This window comes from Mus pahari, chromosome 8 (assembly GCF_900095145.1).
Source record: "Mus pahari chromosome 8, PAHARI_EIJ_v1.1, whole genome shotgun sequence".
Taxonomy (NCBI): Eukaryota; Metazoa; Chordata; class Mammalia; order Rodentia; family Muridae; genus Mus; species Mus pahari.
Window position 1 is genome coordinate 68,024,309 of NC_034597.1, and position 22,446 is coordinate 68,046,754.

The 22,446-nt window shown below is 45.1% G+C and overlaps 1 protein-coding gene across 5 annotated transcripts in view; it reads left to right on the top strand.

Annotated features, from left to right (window-relative positions):
• Positions 1–22,446, top strand: part of Enox1 (ecto-NOX disulfide-thiol exchanger 1) — a 549,637-nt gene that overhangs the window by 412,739 nt on the left and 114,452 nt on the right. For all 5 annotated transcript variants that reach the window (XM_021202858.2, XM_021202859.2, XM_029541528.1 and 2 more), the window contains one exon: positions 7,709–7,921. In XM_021202858.2, the coding sequence (XP_021058517.1) occupies positions 7,709–7,921 (213 nt within the window). The remainder of the gene's footprint in view (positions 1–7,708; positions 7,922–22,446) is intronic.

Genomic DNA, 22,446 nt, shown 5'->3' on the forward strand with positions numbered 1-22,446 from the left:
GGAAATGGGCTGCCTCCAAGAGGAAATCCACTCTCTGCTCCTTATAACACCGCAAAGCCCTGCAGGAGGAGCCAAGGGAACTTATCTCCCTGAAGATGATTTCACTGATGCGGGGATATAAAATTCAGTCAAGTCGGAAGCTACCGAAACCTGTGTTGGAAAGAATCTGAAAATACCTAATTGGATTTGAAATTTTTTTTTTCCCCTCCTGTGAGAAACCTTGCCATCCTAGGTTTGTTTATTAGATATTTTTCTCCTATTTTACACCATATATGTTTATTCTTGTAGTTTTGTTTTGAAGATCATTCACATTCAGCAAAATCTGTATGAACCAAACCTTTCTTATGACCTGCAAGGCTTCCCACACAGTTGCACACAGTAGGTGTTGGGCACATTGATTCTTCTCTCTCTTCTCCAAATATCTGAATCTGTGAGCATATTGCATTTCTGGCCACTAGAGCTACCACGGACAGCTGGAAGTGAGGGAATTGACTATGTTCAGCCTGCTGCCAATCAAGGAAGAAGTGTTTGCTCAAGTGTTTTACAAATACCAGCCACTGGGTACTAGTGCTAGGTATGGGGGAAGAGAAAACACCTCAGATCCTGCCTCATAGAATCTAGGTAATTTCTTGTGTTATGAAAGCAATGACAAATCATTGTGCACTTGCTGCTTAGACCAGTGGTCCGTACAAATACTATTAGCAGCAGTGTGCACTATGGTGAGTGGCAACTACAGGATGCTTTCCCTACAGAGACAACTAGTGATGTCACAAGCACAGAAAAAGGGGGCATCTCTGGTGAACACATCTTCCCCATTCTCCAGCTGCCTGGCTTCCCGAAGCCAGAGGAAACAGTAGAGTTGTAACTGTGCAGTGTCTAAGGCAGAGAGTCGCCAGCCATTGGTTTCATTAATACAAATTCTAAAACAGAAAATCAGTGGGCACCCTGCTGATTAAATAGACATTGTTGTGAGACAATTCAACTTAATGAAGACTGACTGGGAAGTAACTGTGCAGGGACCTGAAGTTTATGGCATGGCTTTGGGAGAGCGAGAAGGAGCTCAACAGCACCATAATTACACTTTATTGGAAACGGTGCCACCAGACAGATGAGATAATGAATTCTAGTGTTTCTAACACAGACCGAGCAGCCCTGAAGGGGGCTAGGGTCTGGGCCGCACAAGGAGAGATTGATTTGACCACTAGGAAGCATTATATCTTCATTCACTGGAGATTTCGTTGGGCAAGAACATTTTAAAAGTTTTTCAGTACTTTCTTTCACTTGGAAAGATTCACACCATGTTTCACTAGGAAGGACTCTCTCTCTTTGCCTCACATGAACTTCTGACCAAGTTCTCTAACCAATGCCCTTGGGAATCTCCTCATCTGTCACTGAGAACCGAATCTCCCCGGAAGTGTGCTCATAATTTTCCAAGGACTAGGCTCCCATTTGCGTAGAGTATGCCTGGCATCCGTCGGTAGGTGTGGAAGTGTGGCTGGCACCTGGAGATGCTTGTCAATATTTATGGTTCTATGAGAGTAAAAATCAATAATGCTATGGGCCAACTGGACATTCCATTAGCTAACGGCCAGACCTCCTTCTTCAGGCAAGAAAAATATGAAGCACAGGGAGCCTCCCCGAGAAGTACTTTTTTTTGGCAGTGGGGTGTTATTGACCTTTGTGGAAGCAAGAGAGGCCATTACATTTAGAAATATTTTCCTTGGCCCTGCAGGGGAAATAACCAGTACACTTTTGTATTGCCCTCTTAATTTGCACATTTTAGGAACACTGAGGAATTAAGGAGAGTGTGGTGAGGCAGAGGGGAACATTAACCACTTGTGTAGCCTTTATATACTGTTCCGGTTAACTGGCACACAGACAGTTAAGCAGCCGAAAAAACAAAACAAAACAAAACAAAACAAAACAAAACAAAAAAAACTCAAAGACTTCTGTAGGCCAACTTCTCCTTTGAACCAGTTTTAACATCTTACTGCTTCTTCATTAATTAACAAGTTAAATGACATCATTGAAACATGCCCAGTTTATGTTTACAAGATGGTCCTGAGTTCTCTGCCACAGATTCTTAACCCCAGAAATGCACCCTTTTGAAGGCGTGGAGGACACTATCATCACACCCAAAACTCCCAACCTGCAGAAGGTGGGGGCACTTGGTATATTTTTAACCAGACTGGTATGTGGTTAATGTGTAGCAGGTGTTCACCAAACATGAAGAAGAGGTTGCACAAAGTCGGAACTAACCAGACGTAGAACAATAGATAATGGGGGGCAGTGGCAAGGGGTCGGGGGAGGCACCAGACTGATTGGTAGTTTTCCTTGCCCCTGTGTGCTAAGGGAAGAATTATCCCTGGATTTAGGAACAACAGGCAGATCAAAGCCAGGCTGTGGGCATGGCATAAGAAACTCAGGTGGGCTTTGAGCCTTTATTTATGTCTGGGTCTATAAAAAAGCAGTACAAGCACTTCCATGATTGAACAGAAAGAAAGAAAAAGTTCAAAAGATATTCCAGGACACTTTTTTTCCTTCTAAGAAATAATACTGGTTTCTAACTATGATGGTAGCTGGAAATTCCTCATGTAATTTACGAAGATTTAAATTTCTACTGAACAAAAATCCCTTGCATTGTTACACAGAAGTATTTGCACTGTTTATTTCCACAATTTATGTTCTCTCTTCAGAGCTGTAAAATAGTCTAGTCAAAGACAAACCAAAGTACACAGCCCAGGGAAGGTGAAAGTGGGGATTGGGGTTGGCTGCTCCATGCCAGTATCCCAGGGAGAGGATCTGCATGGATCTCTCTGCCTGTTTCCAGTTCTTAGGTAACTTTTTCCTGTTCCAAGCGACAATTATTCTTTTATTGAAAATGGGGATTTAGAGACAGACACTTGCAAAGCTCATAAAACCCACATCAAATCTTTTCAAAATTCACTTAAATTTTAGTTACTGCTTTCCATTTCAGGTTCGTGTTCTCTCTCAGCTTAGCATCTTAACCACGTTACCCAGCTTCCCAGGATCATGCCTCGAGGTGTGCCTGAGACTGGGCTGAAGCACAGTCACCGATGGGGGATTCTGAGAAAAGCTGAGTCTGTGTTTTTAACAAGCTCTCAAGGATGCTTTGGCTTGCAGACTTAGAATAGCAGGTTGTCCTGTTGGCAGTTTTAATGTCAACTGTGTAGCAGGTGTTCACCCAAACATGAAGAAGAGGTCGCACAAAATCAGAAATAACCAGATGTAGAACAAGATGGCATAGATTCAGCTGGAGTTACTGAGAGACAAAAGATGGGAATTATAATTACTTATTTAGCCTTCCAAAGCTAACAAATTGGTATTACCTCCCCCAAATTACACATGCTTTCAAAAACATTTTTTAACCAACTGAGAATCCAGTTAGATATTTGGCTGTCACGAGTACTTTCTGGTTCTCCTAGAGTGTCTGACATCAATGGTAATTTTCATTTCTTTTCTTTTCGTTTCCTTTTCTTTTCGTTTCCTTTTCTTTTCTTCTTTTCTTTTCCTTTCCTTTCCTTTTCTTTTCTTTTCCTTTCTTTTCCTCCCCTCCCCTCCCCTCCCCTCCCTTCTCCTCTCTTCTCTTCCTTCCTTTCTTTCTTGTTATTTTTTTAAGGCTCATTTATTTTATGTATGAGAGCTCTGTCTGCCTGTACAACTGCATCCCAGAAGAGGGCATCAGATCCCATTATAGATGGTTGTGGGCCACCATGTGGTTGCTGGGAATTGAACTCAGGACCTCTGAAAGAGCAGCCAGTGCTCTTAACCGCTGAGCTGCCTTTCTAGCCCTACTCTTGACTTTTATCCCCAGTGCTCATGACCCCAGAGACCTATTTCTCTGTCATGAGAGCATTTACCTCTGGTGGATAATGACGTATGTATACATCCTCTTGAACACAAAATTAAATGTCCTTCATGTCAACTTCCCACCTTCCTGTCATTTAGCTTATGCCTTGACCGACATTAGTCACTACACATCTTTGAGAAAGATAAAATATAGACCAGAGGGTAGCAGTGTGTTTGTGAAGTAATGGTGAGTGGTAATGGAAAGAAGGCCATCGCTGCCCAGGGTGACTGTGCCAGTGGAGTTTATAGGGAACGATGGAAACACAGCAAGGGTGTGTTCTCGTGGATGCCCGCCTCGCCAGCAAGGAATGATGTCACACAACAGGATTCTTCTGCACACGTTTATTGGGAGAGCTTGATTGCTGTGGCGAAAGACCCCGAGCCCTAGAACTAGCGCTGCTTTTATAGGCCTAGGACTGGCGTAGCCATGTCTGATTGGTTCTGCTTTCAGTCCTTAATTTACATGCCCCGGGATGGACTGTGACTTGGCATGAAACCCATTTGCACCTGAGCACATTGATTGTTTACCCGAAATACACGGGCGGTAGCCAGTGGTAGCCAGTGCCATCTTGTAATGGTGTTATGTGGCTTCCCACATGTTCTTGTCACACCCTGGAGGCAGGGAGATCTCCTTTATGAAGATGACATAAGCTGACCCTTGAAGGAGGAGTAACAGCTGGCCATGGGATGGAGAATCCGAAGGTCCCTAAGACAGAAGCTCAGAGGCCATGCATGTCCATAGTGCTTACCCGAAGGAAAATGCCAACGGGTGAGGGAGCCCGACAGGTACATTTCCAGTAGCCCCTGCAGAGGAATGTGATGTGGTAAGGGCCCATCCTGGAAAAACCAAGTAATCTGAAAGGGGCTGATGGTCCACACTCCTCCACAGCACAGCCATCTCCCCCGTTCTTGCTGCGGAAAGGCACATCTGTGCACTCCAGTTTCTAAACTTCACTTTCTGCTCAGAGTCACGCCCAAGCGACGACAAGGAGAGCATTTGGAAGTTTTCTAAGTGCGTCTTTGATGTGATTTTATGAGCAGCGTTAATTTCCTTCCACATGAATAGCTTTAATAACGCTGCAATCTAAATCCTGCTTAAATTAGTTTATATTGTTTTCTGCTTTCTCGGTGATCTTTCCACTGAATACCAAATTGAATTTACAGTCGCGAATTGAAAATGACCGTCCTCAGTATGCTCCAGTAGCCATCCAACAGGAGTTACTGAGTTGGTGTTAATAAGTATAAATTAAAGTCACTTCTAATATGGCAACAAATGTTGACTGGCATTTCTAAGTGAGCCTCAACTAACATGTTTTAAATTTAATGTGATCTGTAGCACATCAATCATTATCAGCCTTCCAGTCCCAAAGGGTCCAGAAACCGAGGTAAACTTGGGAGTTTTCAAAACTACACACTTCACTTACATCGGTTGGATTCTGCGTGCGGATACTCACCAATGGGGAGAATGCCTCTCTGGCTACCTACATTTTCTGCTGCTCAGTCCTCGCGATGCTATTTTCTGTCAGCTCCCCACTAACTGCTCCTTATCACTAAAGCTCAACTCTGAGTCCCAGTGATAGCACTGAGGAGCATGAAGGCACGCTTTTCAAACTGAGCAAACACAATGGTTTTGTTGTTGTCGTTGTTGTTTTGTCTTGCTTTCTAACCATTTAAGTGTGTTCTTCCGGTCGAAGCTCATTAGACCTAGGAACTAGCAAGAGGATACCAGGGGAGGAAAACTGAGTTAAATGAACATTCTTATTCTTTCTCTTTTTTTCTTTCTGAGCTAAGAAAAAAAATTTTTTTGAAGATGTCCCCCTTTCTTGATGTTGTGTGGAGACTTAAGTCACAGCAAGGGTTTTAAAAAAAAAAAAAAAAAATAGCTCATGAAGTCAATCGTCTTTCCTCTTGTGATTTTTTTTTTTTTTTTTTAAGGGGAAAAAAAGATTTCTTAAGTATCCGGTTTATTCCCGCTGTCTGTCCCGAGGTCCATTCTCCTAACATATATTGGCAGGGAGAGAGGGAGAGAGTGTATAGGGAGGTAGAATTTATTCTGACTCTTAAGAGTCACAGCGGGCCTCTCACAAACATAATGCTAAATTATGGGCCTCTCCATGGGCTGAATGTAATGTTAAGTTGTATGATGGATTTTATCTTAACACAAGCCGCTTCGGTCCATGAAATGAGATAGAAAACCACAGCAGCCGGAGTTCACAGAGGGTTGAGCTCAGACTGAAATCCCAGAGTTAACACAATCGCGAGAGTCGGCTCGGGTATTAAGATTTTGCTCTGTGCTCAAGAAACAAATCTTGCAAGGAAACTGGAGTCTCCCGTGGGTGTGCCTCTGCCAGTACCTTCTCCAGGTCAAAGGTGAGCACAGGTTTGATCAGTGGGCTGCTGGGGGCATTGGATTCCCTAAGGCCAGGAGGAAACAGTACATTATGGCCTGCCTGAAATCTGCAACAACAGCTTTGAGTCTGGAGGGTAGACTGCACTTCTCCACAGGATCCTAAGCAGAAGCGGGTCCTGCCCTGAAACGGTACCCAGCTAGCGAGGACTCAGAAAAATAAGGCTAGAGATAACTTAGACAACATGCTGCAGGATTCACAAATCACTCCGGAAATAGCATACCGATGACCAGGAGGCAATGGTTGATTTAGAGCAAAAAAAAAAAAAAAAAAAAAAACCATGTCAAATAAAAGCAAAGTTTCCTTCTGAGTCTCTGTCCACCTGGAGTGTATATTTGTTTATAAAACAATACAGGGCGTGTCTCTGAAAGTCCTACCCTATGGAGCAGACAGTACCTGAGAGAAGTAAGAGGGTAAGTATCTGGTATTAAGGGCTAGTTTCTGCTTATTTTGAGGATTAAGAGTCTGTTTTCCTTACTTGATAAACAAAGGTGCTTTTTCCTATATCACATTGCCCAGAAGTAGAAAGATACAAATGAAAGTTTTCTCCCTTCGATTTGGCTCGGAAAGTACTCAAGGAGCCTTCAGCAACAGCCACATCGATTAATGCTGTAATAGGTGGCGTACACCTTCCAGCTGTAATTAACTTAATCACCTGCACACCTGCCTTTCCCCCACCTCCGAGCCACACAACAATCCCCAAACAAGCAAGCCTATTTGTTTCCTTTGAAATAAACTTTATCATTTATTTACAGATTCTCCACTTCCTAGTCTCCACCTGAGGCTCACACCAAGCTCAAATAGACTTTGCACTAGCCACCCAAAGCAAAGGCTGACCACCTCAGGGAACACACCCGCTTGTGTGGAAAACTAGCTAACACTCCATTTTTCATTGTAATGAAATCTGTTATCTTTAACTAAAAATGAAATTACTTTTGAATTTCAGTAGAACAATAAATGACTTTATTTCTCCTGCCTGTTTTGGGGACAGTATATCCTATTACAAGAAGTTTCAAGATAATTTTTTCTGTGGTCTACATGTTGATGCTATCTTAGCTATCTTGTATAAATACCAAAAATAATTATATCATCATATAGCATTTTCTGACAAATACAGTGAAGGCCAAATAGGTCCGTAAGATTTTGGAGTCGACCTTAAAGCACAGTCTAGGCTTGGTATGAGAATGGGGTGGCAGAGTATAGCTAAGAACTCCCAGCACAGCTCCCGGAGAGACAGCTGAATAAATTCTAGGTGGTTCCATGGAGCCAGAGGAAGAAGAGAATAGCTAAGCTATGGAATGACAAAGCTTTCCTTCCGAGGAAAGCTAATTTGTCAAGTTCTGAGAAAGCAGCGCTACGTGGGGAGACCTCACATGCGTTGAGAACAGCCTGATGAAGTGGCTTTTTCTTGCCATCACCTTCCATTCTAGACGACAGCAAGTTCTCCGAGGCTATCACGGTTCTGCTGTCCTGGATCGAGCGTGGGGAGGTGAATCGGCGCTCGGCAAACCAGTTCTACTCCATGGTTCAGTCGGCCAACAGCCACGTGCGCAGGCTCATGAATGAAAAGGCTACCCACGAACAGGAAATGGAGGAAGCAAAGGAGAATTTTAAAAATGCCTTAACGGGGATCCTCACTCAATGTAAGTAACGCTTTGGGGGGCCATCACCCTTGTCACGGTTCGGCCTTTTCTTTTGTTCCCATTTTATGTTCTCATGTGGGGTGAGTAGCTCAGAAGTCTCCCATTTTACTCCATGTTGAATGGCACACCTCATAACCGACTCATGTTCTGTGGCATGTGGAAGCGCATGGACCTGCCCCGAGAGCTTACTTCTCAAGGTGAGCAACGTTTCTGTAGTTTTTCCTCAGAACTCTGTGCCTGGCCCCCAAGACAGGGCAGCCAGGTGCATCTGGGCTCATTGGACCCACCTCAGTTCACACCACACCCCTGCGGGGCAGCCACTGTCCACCCGCGGGCGGCTGCCCACCCAGACCTGTATATCCTCTTGGGACTGATGACTGGGAACAGGCCTTGAACACATCCCTGGGCTCTGTTTAGGGAGAAGGTACCATTTAGCCGCCCCCCTCCTCAGGCTCCTTGTGAGGTGAGCTTTGGCCATCTGCACTGATGACTGAAGAATAGACTTTCTTCATTTGGAAAGCAAATTGCCTTAAACACTTAATGCCCGTGATTTTTCATGTCGAGATCCTGAATTGATGAAGGAGCATAAATGGAGCTTTCTAATAGAACAATAGTCACAGTAATTACCCCTGGGCTCTATTCAAAAAAGGGGGGTGTCAACTTTTTCTTTGGCACTCCACGTCTGCAGTTAATGTCACAGCAGCGCAGTGCATCTCAGCTGCTGATCTTCTTGTCACTTGGTAAAAAGCTGTTGAGTGACACCGCCCTGGGCCTCTGCTCCATTCCGTTCCAGGTGCAGGGACCCACACATGACAGCAACACATGCAATTTACATATTTTTTCTGTAGATGACTATTATTTGCAGTGATCTAGTGCTCCAAATGCCTGCCGCTCCTTGATCAGCACAAACCTAAGGGGTAATGTGTCTGTTAGGGTAAGAAGGCAGAGAGGAATGACTGAGCCAGGATCTTAAATATGAAAGCAATTCCCAGGACCTTGTTGCCAGCTAGACAGTTTTTGTAGCAGCGCAGAGTAAGTGCCGAGCAATGAATCAATCCCCAAACGTAAACTGGTAGGTGACCAAATGCCAAGTACAGGAGCACTTGGCCTTGAAAGAAAAGGACTGTGGGAAACAGGCGTGTTCTACCTCACACGGATCGGTACTGTACTAGCAAAACTCATCAGCACTGAATGACGGCCTTTGACCCAGCTGTGGAGGTGCAGCCACACTAGAGTTAGGACTGCTAGGTGGGGAATAAGGAAAGTTAACACTGACTGTAGCTTTGAAAGGAGGAATGACGGCAGTGGATGAGTGGCCTAAGAGAAGGTAAGAGTTGGTTGGTAGAGAAAAGAGAAAGGCTCAACAGTATGGTAAGAACTGTTCCTGGGGTGTGGGGGTGGGGATATTTGGAAGCCCCGTGCCCAAACTGTAGAGTGGTTACTCTCCACTTACTCTCTGCTCAGGGGACTGGATTCTAACCTCCTCTCCATCTGCATCTGCATGCCCTTTATTGCCTCCTTTTGCAAGGACTCAGCCCATGACAGCAGCTAGGAAGCCATGGTGGACAGCCACTGGTTAGAATAGGAGAGAATCATGCTCTCCTTGGCAGTGTTGTTACATAGGGACTAGTGGGAATGAGGCTAGAGGAATAAAACATGCCTTCCTACCCTCGTCTCAGATTTGAACTAGACTAGGTAGACAGGATACAATGTATATCATCAATGGGCCTCACAGTTGCACCAGATTTGAAACAACTGGATACAATGTATATCATCAATGGGCCTCTCAGTCGTAAAGCTCCGGGCCATCCAGCCTTGATGCCTAAGCTGAGAGGAACACACCAGGACAAGTGCTTATCCCCCCCCCCCCCAGGAATGTGTGAGGTTGCAACCAAGGAAGCCCTCCCCACCCCCACCCCAAGTGGCCATGGCTGTCAGAGATGGCTCTTGAAATGCAGACATCTGAGCTCTGGCCTTCAATCTCCTAACCTTTTCCTTTTTCTGGCTTTCCTTTCCCATTTGGATAAATTCTTTGACTAACATCTTGTAAGCGCTTTTTATACCCTTCCTCCCACCAACAAACCCCATCTCAAGGTCTACTCTTTGGGCACATGGCTTCTAACCACATTTCTTACCTGAAAAGGCATAGCCCCATGGGGCCCAAGTGTCTCATTTTGATGACCACTGCTCACATTCATGGTACCTAGGCACTTGGCATTGCAGAATGTATCAATTAGATGTAGTGTCCACTTGCGAGTCGCACAAATCCCTACCAACGTGGTTGGCTTCACACCCAGAGAAGCGCAGACATTGATGTTGGCAGATGAGTCCAGTGGTCGAAGGTTTCTATGCATGCCTCCCTGGACCCAACAGGCTACATGTAGCCAAGCCTAACAACAAGGAAAGTGAGAGATAGAAATTCCAGCTGGTCACTGATCTCCAGGATAAGCTTGAGTTGCTCACAATATGGAAGAGGAAGGCTTGGCTGAGAAGCGACATGGCCTTTCCTTTTCAATTCCCCATTCTCATACCATCTGTCAGACATCTGAGTGCCCCACCCACACCTCTACCTTGAGTTAGCTTCCCATTCTACCTCAAGTACCCTTCACCCTTCTCAGCTGCCACAGCTCTCCAGTCCCAGCCTCAGCATCCGTTTCCGCCAGACTCAATGGTCTTCCTCACCGGCCTCATCCTCCCTGAGGTCAACAAAGCCCCTCCAACCTCCGGGCGTTTGTACATTTGGCTCCCCTGCTTACCTGGCTCTTCCCCTACTCTGCGTGCTGGAATCATTCTCGCCCTTTAGGTCTCAGTTGTACGGTCAGCCCCCTGGGAGGTCTCTTAGTCCTCCTCCTTCCGATGGCCTTTCCACCATAGTACCTTTGTGACACTTATCCAGGTATGTGATGAGATCCTGGGTTGTGAGTGGAATGAGGAGGGACACAAGGGTTAGAAGAGACAGAAGTATTCTGGATCGAGGAGGGAGAGAGGGAATTAGTAAGCTATGGGTAAGCTGCAAAGCAGGTGAGAAGAAAACCTGAAGCAGTTCATTCAGACCCTGCCCATAGCCACGTGTGTGGTACACTGTGACACCAGCACCAGGGAGGCTGAGGCACGGCTGTAAGGCCAGCCTAGACTGGATAAGTGAGACCCTGTCCCAAAACAGAAAAGAGGAGGCCATAGAGAGAGGGAAAATTTTCATGGGTAACAGGGTTTCAGCCTGCATATATAATGAATCAAATAAATCAAAGAAAGCTTGCCGGCTGGGCTCATTGAAAATCACTGTGCCAGGCTAGAGGCTATTAGTAGGGTTGTATGCAGGTCAGCAAAGACACTGATGCTAGACGCTTCCCCTTTATAACCTTCCTGCAACCTTTAGGTTTGTCACCCACCCACCCTTCTTTGGGAGGCTCTCCTTAGCTCTGTATTTCATTTCTCAGGAGTATCTCAGTAATGGGCAGTTATCAGCAGACCATGAAAACCCCAGCTGATGCGTTGCCAGCTCAGTGCTGGCTGAAGAGCTCATGCCCCATGAGTTCTGCCAGGAGGGGTTCAGACATATCCATGAAAGCCAAACTCTTCCAGGATGACATGAAGACAGAAGTAGCCTCGTGTGCAGCCTGAGCTGGAATTAAGCAGATCAGGTCACAGGGCTCCATTAACGACATCAATTTCCCATTCTTTTGTGTGTGCTTTTGTGTCATGATGACCACTCCCTCAATACTAAGAGAACAAAATCTTCACATCCACTTTGAAAATATTAGCAGTGGCCTCACTAACCTGGTAGGCAGCATGCTTGTGTCATCGCTCTGCTGACACAATATGCATGGCTTCAGGGAAGGAACGAAGAAAGGACAAGGCACACAGACAGGAGAACACCGAAGGTTGGTGCTCACGGCTCTCTGATGGAGCCCCAGCCCCGGGAAGCTCAGCGTGCTTATTATATAGAGTTGAACAGGGAAGCATGGCCATTGTACACAGCTGAACAAGGTGGTGGGTTTAGCTAATCTCAGTAAAAATGGGCCGTAGAGAGAAGTCTTCAGCCGGTAGATATGGAGGAGGAGCTACAGGAGACATTTTCTGCACACTCATCAAACTCACATGGACCAAAGAAGGCTTTGCCACTCCTATGGGGTCCTGTAGCCCTTAGCAAAGCCTTGCCCGTGTTAAGGACACACTCACTCAGGACTTCACTAGCTCCCTGCCCCCTGGGAATGAGTCTGTCACATCTCCTGACCTGAGAACTTGTCCTCTTTCTTAGGGCATTTTTGTTGGTATATGTAGTTTCCCAGCCTTGGTCCAGTCATGGGGAACCTGGTTCTGGAATTAATACCATATGTCTGCTTTGAACACAGTAACTACTGATTAACAAATTTGTTGAAATTTCCAAATTCAGACCAGTCAAACCCCATTCTTCTATATTAATATTTCTGGCAAACTCTACATGAATCACACTTAGCTTTCTCACATAAAATGAGGTTGGGGTTGTGTAGTATTGATATCCAGGAGCTAATAGCTCAGCTTACTTTCTCCTACGTGGTCTCCTCATTAGGCAGTAGTACCGTCTTAGGGTTTTACTGCTGTGAACAGACACCATGACCAATGCAAGTCTTATAAAGGACAACATTTAATTGGGGCTGGCTTACAGGTTCAGAGGTTCAGTCCATTATCATCAAGGCAGCATCCAGGCAGGTGTGGTGCAGGAGGAGCTGAAGTTTCTACATCTTCATCTGAAGGCTGCTAGCAGAATACTGACTTCCAGGGAGATAGGATGAGGGTCTTAAAGCCCACACCCACAGTGCCTGCCACGCCTCCTCCAAAAAGGCCACTCCTACTGGAAGCATTTAAAGAGCTGGTTCTGTTGCCAGCTAGAAGAAAGATATCAGGAATGTTCTTGACTTCTCGTACACTTCCAACACCATCACTTACCTTCTAGCTTTGCTAGTGTGCTCTTCGGCCAACATTCGAGCATGTTCTGGAAACGGCGTCCTAATGAGTCCAGCAGGCACTGTTTCCATCCAAGCTTTGCCGTAAAGTATCAAGGAGCTATATTGAGCAATAGAAAAGGGTCTATTGATATTAAATACAGGAAGATCTATAGATATACTAAGTATGACTGAAAATGTAAAACTATGTCAGAGTGAATGCTAAGGCTGTTGCTTCTAATTGTCCTTGACACATGGCCATCTGAATAGTTTGCTTTTGTTGTTGTTGTTTTCTAGTACCAATGTCTGCTTTGTTTGTTTGTTTGTTTTAATAAGAATGGAAATGCTCAGGAGGATACCATTAAAACTGCAAAAGCTTGAGTTTACAGGGAGGGATTCATAGGATCAGTGGCAGCATAGCAAACAGAAGAAACATGGCTATCTGCAATGCATACTTCTGGCATGCTCTCCTCCCACTTCCACCCACCCAACCCCTCACCCACCCACCCACTGATCCACTATTTCCTGGCCTAAAAGGCTTCTCCTCCCAATACCAGATTCAAACCTCATTGCCAATCAGGCTTCCTCCCTAAAGCCTGTCCAGTCTGTCCGCACCCATCTTCACACTCTCTACGTGAACAACCCCTAGTTGTTCCATGTGCATTTGTGTTCTTCAGAACGATTTTATGCCAGAGACACAAGCCACATGCACTGTTCATTTTACATAGCTCACCACAGCACTCCTGAACTTGGCAGTGTTTGTAAAAACACGCCCAAGTCCTGACTAGAAATATCTGTCACTTAGCCGGCATGGAGGGAAGCAAAACTTGGAAATTGGATAGGAAAGCAGTAGGTTCAGAGTCAGAGCATATTCTAAAGCTTGTCTAGTTTGGAGGTGGGTGAGTGGTTACATGTGTGTATGTGTGTGTGTGAACATGTGCCTGTGTGTGTGCATGTATGTACTGTGATCTCAACTGACTCAGCACTAATGTGGATTCTGTATAAACTAGAACACAGAATACACGTATGTTATGAGGTAATAGGATTACCTTATTTTTACTACTCTGATTGTATTATAGAGACTGTAATGGTTCCAACCATCATGCAGCCTGACTTGGTCCGTTTACATGAGAGGAAGTGGCACTAGTCTCATCTTCAGTGTTCAAAACAGCAAATGATGCAGATGCTTTTGACTGGGTTTGAAGAGATTCCGGCTCTAATCTCGGCTCAAGCAGTAATTAGCCATACCCCCTCAGGAAAGTCTTCTAAGCCCTTGAATCTCTGTGTCCTCCTTTCTGTGATGAGGTTTGCCCAGATAATCCCCCAAGGTACTATATTAGCCCCACAGCCCTTGCTTGCCGTGCAGACAACTTAGATCCTTGAGTGTTTCGGGCTACCTAAAGGCAAGCAGGTAGGCAGGCCCCACGTGATGTCCAATTGGCCTCAGGTGATGAGAGGACAGAGGAGCAGCTAGCCATCCCTGCATGTGTGCCAGTGCCTCCCTGTGGTGGCTGCCTCTCGAGCCGCTGTGAGTAGCTGTGAGTATCTGGAGCCACATCTCCACCACAAGAACAGTGCTGAGAGCCCTGCAGGTGCCAAAGCTGGTCACAGTCATTGTCAGAGGTGGCTCTGCGATGCTCTGACTCCCCCCCTGTCATGCCATCATCTGTCTTCTGGGCTGAAATCGTAAAAGCCTCTGCTGTTGGAATGAATGATTAAAATCATCCCACAAATATTTACTAGAGCCCTGCTCAGTACCAGGTCATATGCTAAGTGCTAGATGAAAGACGAGGGTGTCTGACCTCCGCTCACCCCCACCTCACAGGCAGACTGCTGTCCTCCACATTTCTTCTGCCTAAAAGGCTTTCTCTGAAATCATTTACTTCTCAGGAACATCTCAGCTAAATGTTTTTTATTTCCACCAAGGGAAATTTGGTTCCTGTATCCCCTGCTGTCGAAAAAGAATTTTATGAAGTGTTAAAATGTTTTCCCACGCCTGTAGAAGTCATTGCCATAGCTCATCCAAGGGAAGGGGGTTACAAAAAAAAATCTCTGTGATGCTTTTTAGGAACTTGAACTTGACAGCTTTTCTTATTCTCCTCAGTATCATGTTGATAGTTATTATTTACTAAAACATTAAATGCTTTAAATATTATTTCTGAGAGAGAAAGGGAAGGGGAAAGGAAAGGAAAGGAAAGGAAAGGAAAGGAAAGGAAAGGAAAGGAAAGGAAAGGAAAGGAAAGGAAGAAACTAGAAAGAGCAAGACAACACAACATATTCTTTGGTCTCAGGCAATAAATATCCAAAGAAAATAATGGTGTATAAAGGCTCCAAATAGAGGGTGAGCACCGAATATTCTTTTTCTCACAGTACGAAAACTGACAGAAGACACTAAAAGCTTGCCATGACAGAAATACCTTTTTAGTATCCTTCCTTTCAATTTTTACCAAAAATACAATTCTAAGTTTACAAAGAACATTTTAATCACACCAAAATATGTGAGAGGAAAATTAAGCCTTACCCTCTGGAACAAACAAGAACTGTGGAAGGCTCCATTTCAAGATTCCATGTTCACCATGATCATGAATGAATTACCTCAGAAAAGACACAGCTTTATCTAGTAAGACCCTCGGGTACCTCGCATGGCTGCCAGTCCTGGGGACTAAACAAAAGACTTCTATGAAATGCAGGAAGGAGGGGTAGGGAATGAATGTCTGTTGGTGGGCTCGTGGACAGAATCCACTCGAAAGATTGTTCACAAAACTTAGTTTAAAAGGAAGCCATTCTAAGTGAGAACAAATCACTCTGAGGCCGAGACGATGTGTTCCTGAGGCAGAGATGATGTGTACCTTCGCCTTGTTTTGCCAGAGGAAGAAGTCATCCCAGGAGAAGTGTGGGAGGAGCTGGAAAGCCAGTGGGTTTCTTCCCAGACCTAAACAGAGCACACAGAGCCCATTCAGCTGAGTTGTTGACCCCTGGCCCTGAGATACCAAGCACTAGAGAGCAGATTTAGTATTGCCTGGTGTAGTGGTTCTCAACCTGTGGGTCTCAACCCCTTTGGGGCTCACCCTTTCACAGGAGTAGCATATGAGATATCCTACATATCAGATATTTACATTTTGACTCATAACAGTCACAAAATTACAGTTATGAAAATAATGTTATGATTGGGGATCATTGTAACCTGAGGAACTATATTAAAGAGTCACAGCATTAGGAAGGTTGAGAAACACTGACCTAGTGCAGTGTTCTTTGCCTATAGTTGGGAAGGCCAAAGGCTGGGTCCAGACACAGCCAGTGATCCAGAGTACAAAAAGTTGGCTAGCCCAGGTTCCCTAGCCTTGTCTTTGTCTTCCATAGCCACCCCCAGTGTCACAGCCTAATAGCAATCCCTCAACCCTGCTGTGTGACAAAACTTTTCCTGGGGGATGTCTACTCACTCGAGACAGGAAGCTCACAACAGACCACAGTACCACCAAAGTCAGCTTGGTGAACCATGAGTTATACCAGGGCTTTCTTGCATTATGAGTGAGGAATTACAGAAGCAGAAATGGCTCAAAGACAGCTGCATCACCAAGGCCTTTCCAACATGGGTGGCAGCTCACACAGCTGGGAACCTGTAGTACACTGCACAGCCTGCAGACAGCTCAAAAGGTTGGAAAATGTCCTCTCCCAGGGCCTCAGTTGGTCTAATCTTTTCTAGGCAGCTAGGTGGTTTCAGAGTCGTCTTTGTTGCTTGGCTTCTCTGAGAGGGACTCAACTTTTATTGTTTACTAGAACAGGCAGGGGCCCAGTGATTCTGTTCAGTTTCAGGGACTTCCTGATGTAAGTTTAAGTTGTTTACCTTTTTACTTAAGGATCTTTCTTCCCTATAGGATGGAATGTTCCTATTTCAGAGGAAACTTAACTCAAACCCTGCTCAGTTTCCCACTGAGGCTTCTTGTTCTACCTGTTATATTTCAACATTAAAAACAATGGATTTCAGTGAAAGCTGGAGGGGGTGGGGGCTTCAGGACTTAAAACTGAGAGAAGCAGAGGCCAGTTTAGTAGGGACAAAAGAAGTAGGGGCGCTTCATCCAGACACTTTGATTCTTCTACCCCATGGTTCAGTTTCCTCAATAACATTTTATAGAGAGACAAATAGCTTCCTGCATGGTCCCAATCTCACAGGTTTGGCCTCTTTGTCCTGGAAAATTTTACTTGCCTTCAAGTCACAGCCAACTCATGGTTACCTGAGCCCTTTCCAGCCTCCCTTGGCACCCTGCCTTGGAAATCCTTGCAACCTCTCTCATTTAGTAGCTCACCTAACTACACCTGACTGTCTCCTCCTTTGTCTGAAGCCAGTGAAGAGCTGGCCAGGTCTTTGTCTTTCCTCCCCAGAGCATCGAGTGCATTGTTGCCGCATTAAATAACTCGGTGCTCAAAGACTCTGGTCTATGTAGGTAAGTATGGATAGATGAGATTCTGTTCGGACACAAAGGTTACATTTTACCATCCGTCAGAGCTACTTAGATGGAGTCAATCAGTCTGGTACCCCCACACCCCAGTTACTAATTCCATCACTGGTCTGAACTTTTGCATGTTTCTTTGAGTGCCCAAATTGTGCTTGCCCAAGAAACAGACATTGCAAACTATAGCTTTATGATCACCTAGCATAGTGTTAAGTAGCCAGAGCTAGCCTGTTGTTGCTAAACAATTCTCTCAGAATCATTTGGACCCCAGTGAATGCCCAGAAGGAAACTATTTGAGGGTTACAAGGACAGACAGACTCTCAGAATCTAGGTTCCCTGTGATAGACTATTCTCCATAGAGTACCCTGGCTACTGAGGAAAGAGCCAGTTTTCCAACTCTGGACTTGTTTTGGCTTATAAAGGAAACCAATTTTTGGTATTGCTGGAATGGAGACTTGGTTGATATGTGATTCTTTCCTTCTTTCTTCCATCTGCCAGGAAAAGCTAACTTAATGTCATATGACCTCTTGTGAATTTTTTCCTGTTACTTCCCATAACTATGGCCAGGTGGAAGAAGATAATCTGAGAAAAACCCAAACCAAGCAACCAAACCAAACATTTAGAGAGCATACATTGGAGAACAATTCAACACTGTCTCAATATTAAAAATGTAGATAATTCCTTTTTTCTTAGCCACTGCCAGGAACTTTTAATAAAGATGCTTATAGAAGAAGGTCAGTAGCCATGTCTGAGCATGCTTGTTGCAGCCTTATTAAGGGTAGACATATGAGCAGTTTCCAAGACAAGGCTTAATTGAAAGCAAGGTGCAGCAACAGTGTGAGCACAAAAGGCATAGAGTCACACGTGTGTACTGTGTGCACACCTGCCGGACTGTGCCAGGATCTGTTAACATCCTTTGTTGTTAATGAGAGAAGCTGGCAAAGGGGCTTGGGCTCAGAGGGTGTCCTGCACTTCTTGTTTTGTGTCCTTTGTGTTGTGTGTGTATATTACTTTTGTTGAGTCAATAGTGGAGACTAGTCAGGACACCTGTCAGATTTATAAAGCCTTGGAAATGCTGGGCATTGGAAGGAACCATTGCAATTATAATCGCATGCATTTTTCTTTCGGCAAGTTTGGGCCAGAAACATCTGGACACATGCATTCACAAGGATGCTGCACCCTCACACAGCCCCAGGGATTGACCTAACTGGATTGAAGGGAATGAAGAAGGGACGAGCACAGAGGCAGACAGAAGCTGGAATCCCATGGGCCAGGCTCTCTGATGGAGAAGGTACAGCACCTGCGAAGCTCAGGGGACTTGCGCAGCGGAACAGGGAAGTCGTGCCGTACACCACTGGACAGAAGGCAGAGTCATTGCATACTGATAAACAAGGAGACATCTCCTTGCTTATACACAGCTGACCAAAGAGACAGGTTTAGCTAATCTCAGGGGTCAGCTCTTTAGGGGAGCAACCGAAAGGGAGGAGAAAGCTCTGCTGGGCGTACGCTGATGCAACATTGGCATTCATACCAAAGAACATCTTCATCACCCCTCCAAGCCTCACCTAAGGCAGGCTTTGCTGCTCCCATGGTGCTGCAGCAGGGGCTCTTCAACACGGCCTCACTTGTGTGCCCAGCGCACTTGCACTCAGAACTTCACCTGCCCGCTGCACAAGCAGATCTGCAGTTCACCCTAATGGACTAGGATGCCTATCGACTAGATATTTATGTCATTGTCTGCCTAATGTCCTTGTATTTATTTGAGCAGTTTGACCATTTCCTGCTTACTTGGAATTTGCCACAAAAAGAAAAATCCTCTTAAAAATATTTTTTTTTCAGTACCCCATTCCCTAATAGGAACAGTTGGGTTTGCCTCATCTAACCAAGCAGTTGAGAAAGCAAGTTTGAGGCTGGCGTTTTGGGACTCAAGTTTAGCAGGTCCATAATGAATTCAGTGTCACATGATGTTCTTTTGAATCATTCATCTCCAGACAATGCTCCTAACTGCCCTGTTCCTCCTCACCTTGTAAGTTTCGTGCAGGCCCCCTTGAAGCATCGCTATCACTGTGTTCTCTCCCTTGACTCCCCTCCAGGCAGCTCATCTCGGTCATGGGACCATGCAGGAGTCAGGACTTTCATCATCTGATGTGGCCGCCTCCATCTCCACTGGTGTGGTGCTTACTGCTGCCCTTGGACATCTGTCTAACCACCAAGATTCATATTCATATTCTCTCTCTCTCTCTCTCTCTCTCTCTCTCTCTCTCTCCCCCCCCCCGCAAGTCTCACCTATGCTCAATACATAGCAGCTCCACAATTCCATCCAAAGTCTTAGTTCTCATCTCCCGTCCCCCCCTTCCCGTGAAAGATTCTCCATGCCCAGCTTTTAGTATTTTAAGACTCAGTAACAGGCTAGGGGAGGGGAGGATCAACTATTTCATTTGATAGATGCCTTTGAAAATCCCTTCTGAGCTATTCACAGAGGACTTGGAAATATGTTATCCCTCAAAAGCAAAAGAAAAGAGGTAGGATTCTTCTGAACCCTACAGGGTTAAAGCTCTATCATGAGCCTGATAGCATTAAAAACAAAAATTAGGCATTCAAGATTTGTTTGAGGTGCTTTATGTAGGAAAGCCTGCTTCCAGGGAGAATGTAATCAGTTGCTCCAGATATTTGGGACACTAAATGGATTTAAGGCTCTTTTCACACTCGTGCAGCTGGAACAGGGGATATGGGAAGTCCTGGAGCTGTAGGGGAGAGCAGCGAAGGAGAAGGGACTATAGAGGACTTTAGGGGAGAAGGGACTATAGGGGACTGTAGGGGAGAGCAGCGAAGGAGAGGGACTGTGTTCTTTCTAGGTCTTTCTCTTTGTTATCTCATCGCTTCTGATGCTTCTTTGCCCCATGCTAAAAATTCAAAGATCTTATACAGTCCCACAATCTGAGATCTGTACTGGTTGTTCCATTTTTCCTCCAGAGAGCTGGTTTAACTGTTACCTGCATCTATGGTTGCCCTGTTCTATGCTCCTCTTCCTGTGGAAGACTTAAAGACAAATGCTTCTCACAACAGTTCATAAGAAATTATTAGGATTCTCTTGGCCACCATGCTCTGTTGCTGCTGAGGAGGCCCGGGGGCTACCACTGTCCAGTGCCTCTGCCCTGGCGCTGGGCGATCCCTTGCAAGGAAGGATGGTAGACAGTCCAGACACTGGATATATGGGTTCCTGTACCAAGCCAGACCCCAAGGAACACAAAGTGGAACCAGAGGAATCCTAAGAGGCACCGAGTGAAACAGACATGAAGATAGGTTCAGAGATCCTGAGACCTACATGGGGAACAGCAAGCCACAAGTAGGGCCACCGGATGCTCTAGAAGGACAGTGATCTGGGAAGAGATAAAAAGGACGTGGACTATGGACGTCTCACCTGATGCCAGAAGAATTCTACTGGGCTCAGCCATGTTTAGGCACCACAAACCCAATTTTCAAACCTTTTTCACCACTTGCAATGTGTTGTGTCCAGCAGTGTCCTGTAAGAACAACCATTACATCACAGCAGGAGAGATGATGGCACAGAGCAGCCACCAATGTTAAAGACACTTCAACTCAGGGAAATTATACTTTGCCTGGTGGTATCACCTAAAATTGATCCACCGAAGATCACAGACTGATTTGCAACCAAATGGTCCTACCATGAGAGTGGAATAGACGTAGAGCCATGTACTGCTAGCTTGGTGGCCAGTGGCCCAATGTGGGGATCTCAACTGAAGTTCTTTACAGTTCAATAGCATTGAAACTAAATGTTTTAAGACTTTGGGTCAAATTTCTGATGCAGTTCTTTTTTTGGAAGCTGCTTACTGAGATGTGCACATAGCCTCTGCTAGGCTTCTTTAGTGTGTACAAGTCAATGGTTTTCAGTGCATTCCTTAGTCTTTCAGTCTCCATCACAGCCAGGTATAGAATGACCTCTTTAAACAATTAATATATTGTACTCATAGCTATCATCACCAAGCCAGAAACATACACCACCTTCTGTGTGGTTGGTTCCTTCTTCTGGGCATGTATATGGGAGGAATTGTCATCTGTGGTCTTGATGACTAAGCATTGTTTTCTCAAGGAACATCTGTACTATATAATAGATATTAATACTTCATGATTTTCCATGAATTTCTATTCTACACTCCGGTGTGTCTAGTTTTCGATTAATACATTAGGTTGTATCCATTCATAGCCTCTTTGGATCTTCTGAGTAAAGCTGCTATCAGAATTTTTAAAGTAGTTAAATTGAGTTATCCTATCAAGAAAGAGATCTGCTCTACACCCAGATGTCCAGACATCTAAGGACAAGGGAAAGCACAAAAGAAGGCTTATAAACTAGTTAGTTTTTAAGAAATGTTTTGGTTTATACATACAGATGTATGCATACATACATATGTTTGTGTACCACCCACATACCTGGTACCTATGGAAGCCAGAAGAGGGTGTCACATCCTCTGGGACTGGTGTTACAGACAGTTGTGAGCCACCATGTGGATTCTGAGGATAGAACCCTGTCCTCTGGAAGAAGAACCAGTGTAGACTTGGTGCCAACTCTCCAGGCCCAAGTAGCGTTTTTTAACATGAAAGTACCCACATGTCTGTGTACATGGTATGCATCTGAACGTGTCTGCACATGTGACATGCCTAGCCTAAGGGATAATCACCAGCAGGGATTTAGAGCCACCGAGGGTAATTGGCAGAGTCACGAAGTCTACATGTCCCTTTATCTTGTTGGTTTAAGCCTGCAGGGCATAGTAGACCTTCTAGGGTTGCATCTGTTAAAGACTGGCATCTCTGCAACCTTCTAAAGAGTCGATCGCTTTGACTTTCTCACGATCCTCAGAAAACCCGTAGACCACAAAGGAGAGCACAAGCAAGTGTGGCACAGTGGGCCTGGAAGGTCTACATTTCCCGACCGCAAGCCGACTAGCCGATAACTCCAAATTATCAGGGCAATTGCTTTGCTTTTTAAAATAATAATTTAAAATAAGAGTAGCACTCTTTTTTGTTACAGGACTTAAGCTCCTTCTCTGATACAGAATTCTGTCGCCCTTCTCACCTTACAGACTGCTAAGGTGGCATAGGCAACGTATAGTTTGTTCATCTGAATGTGCTGGCC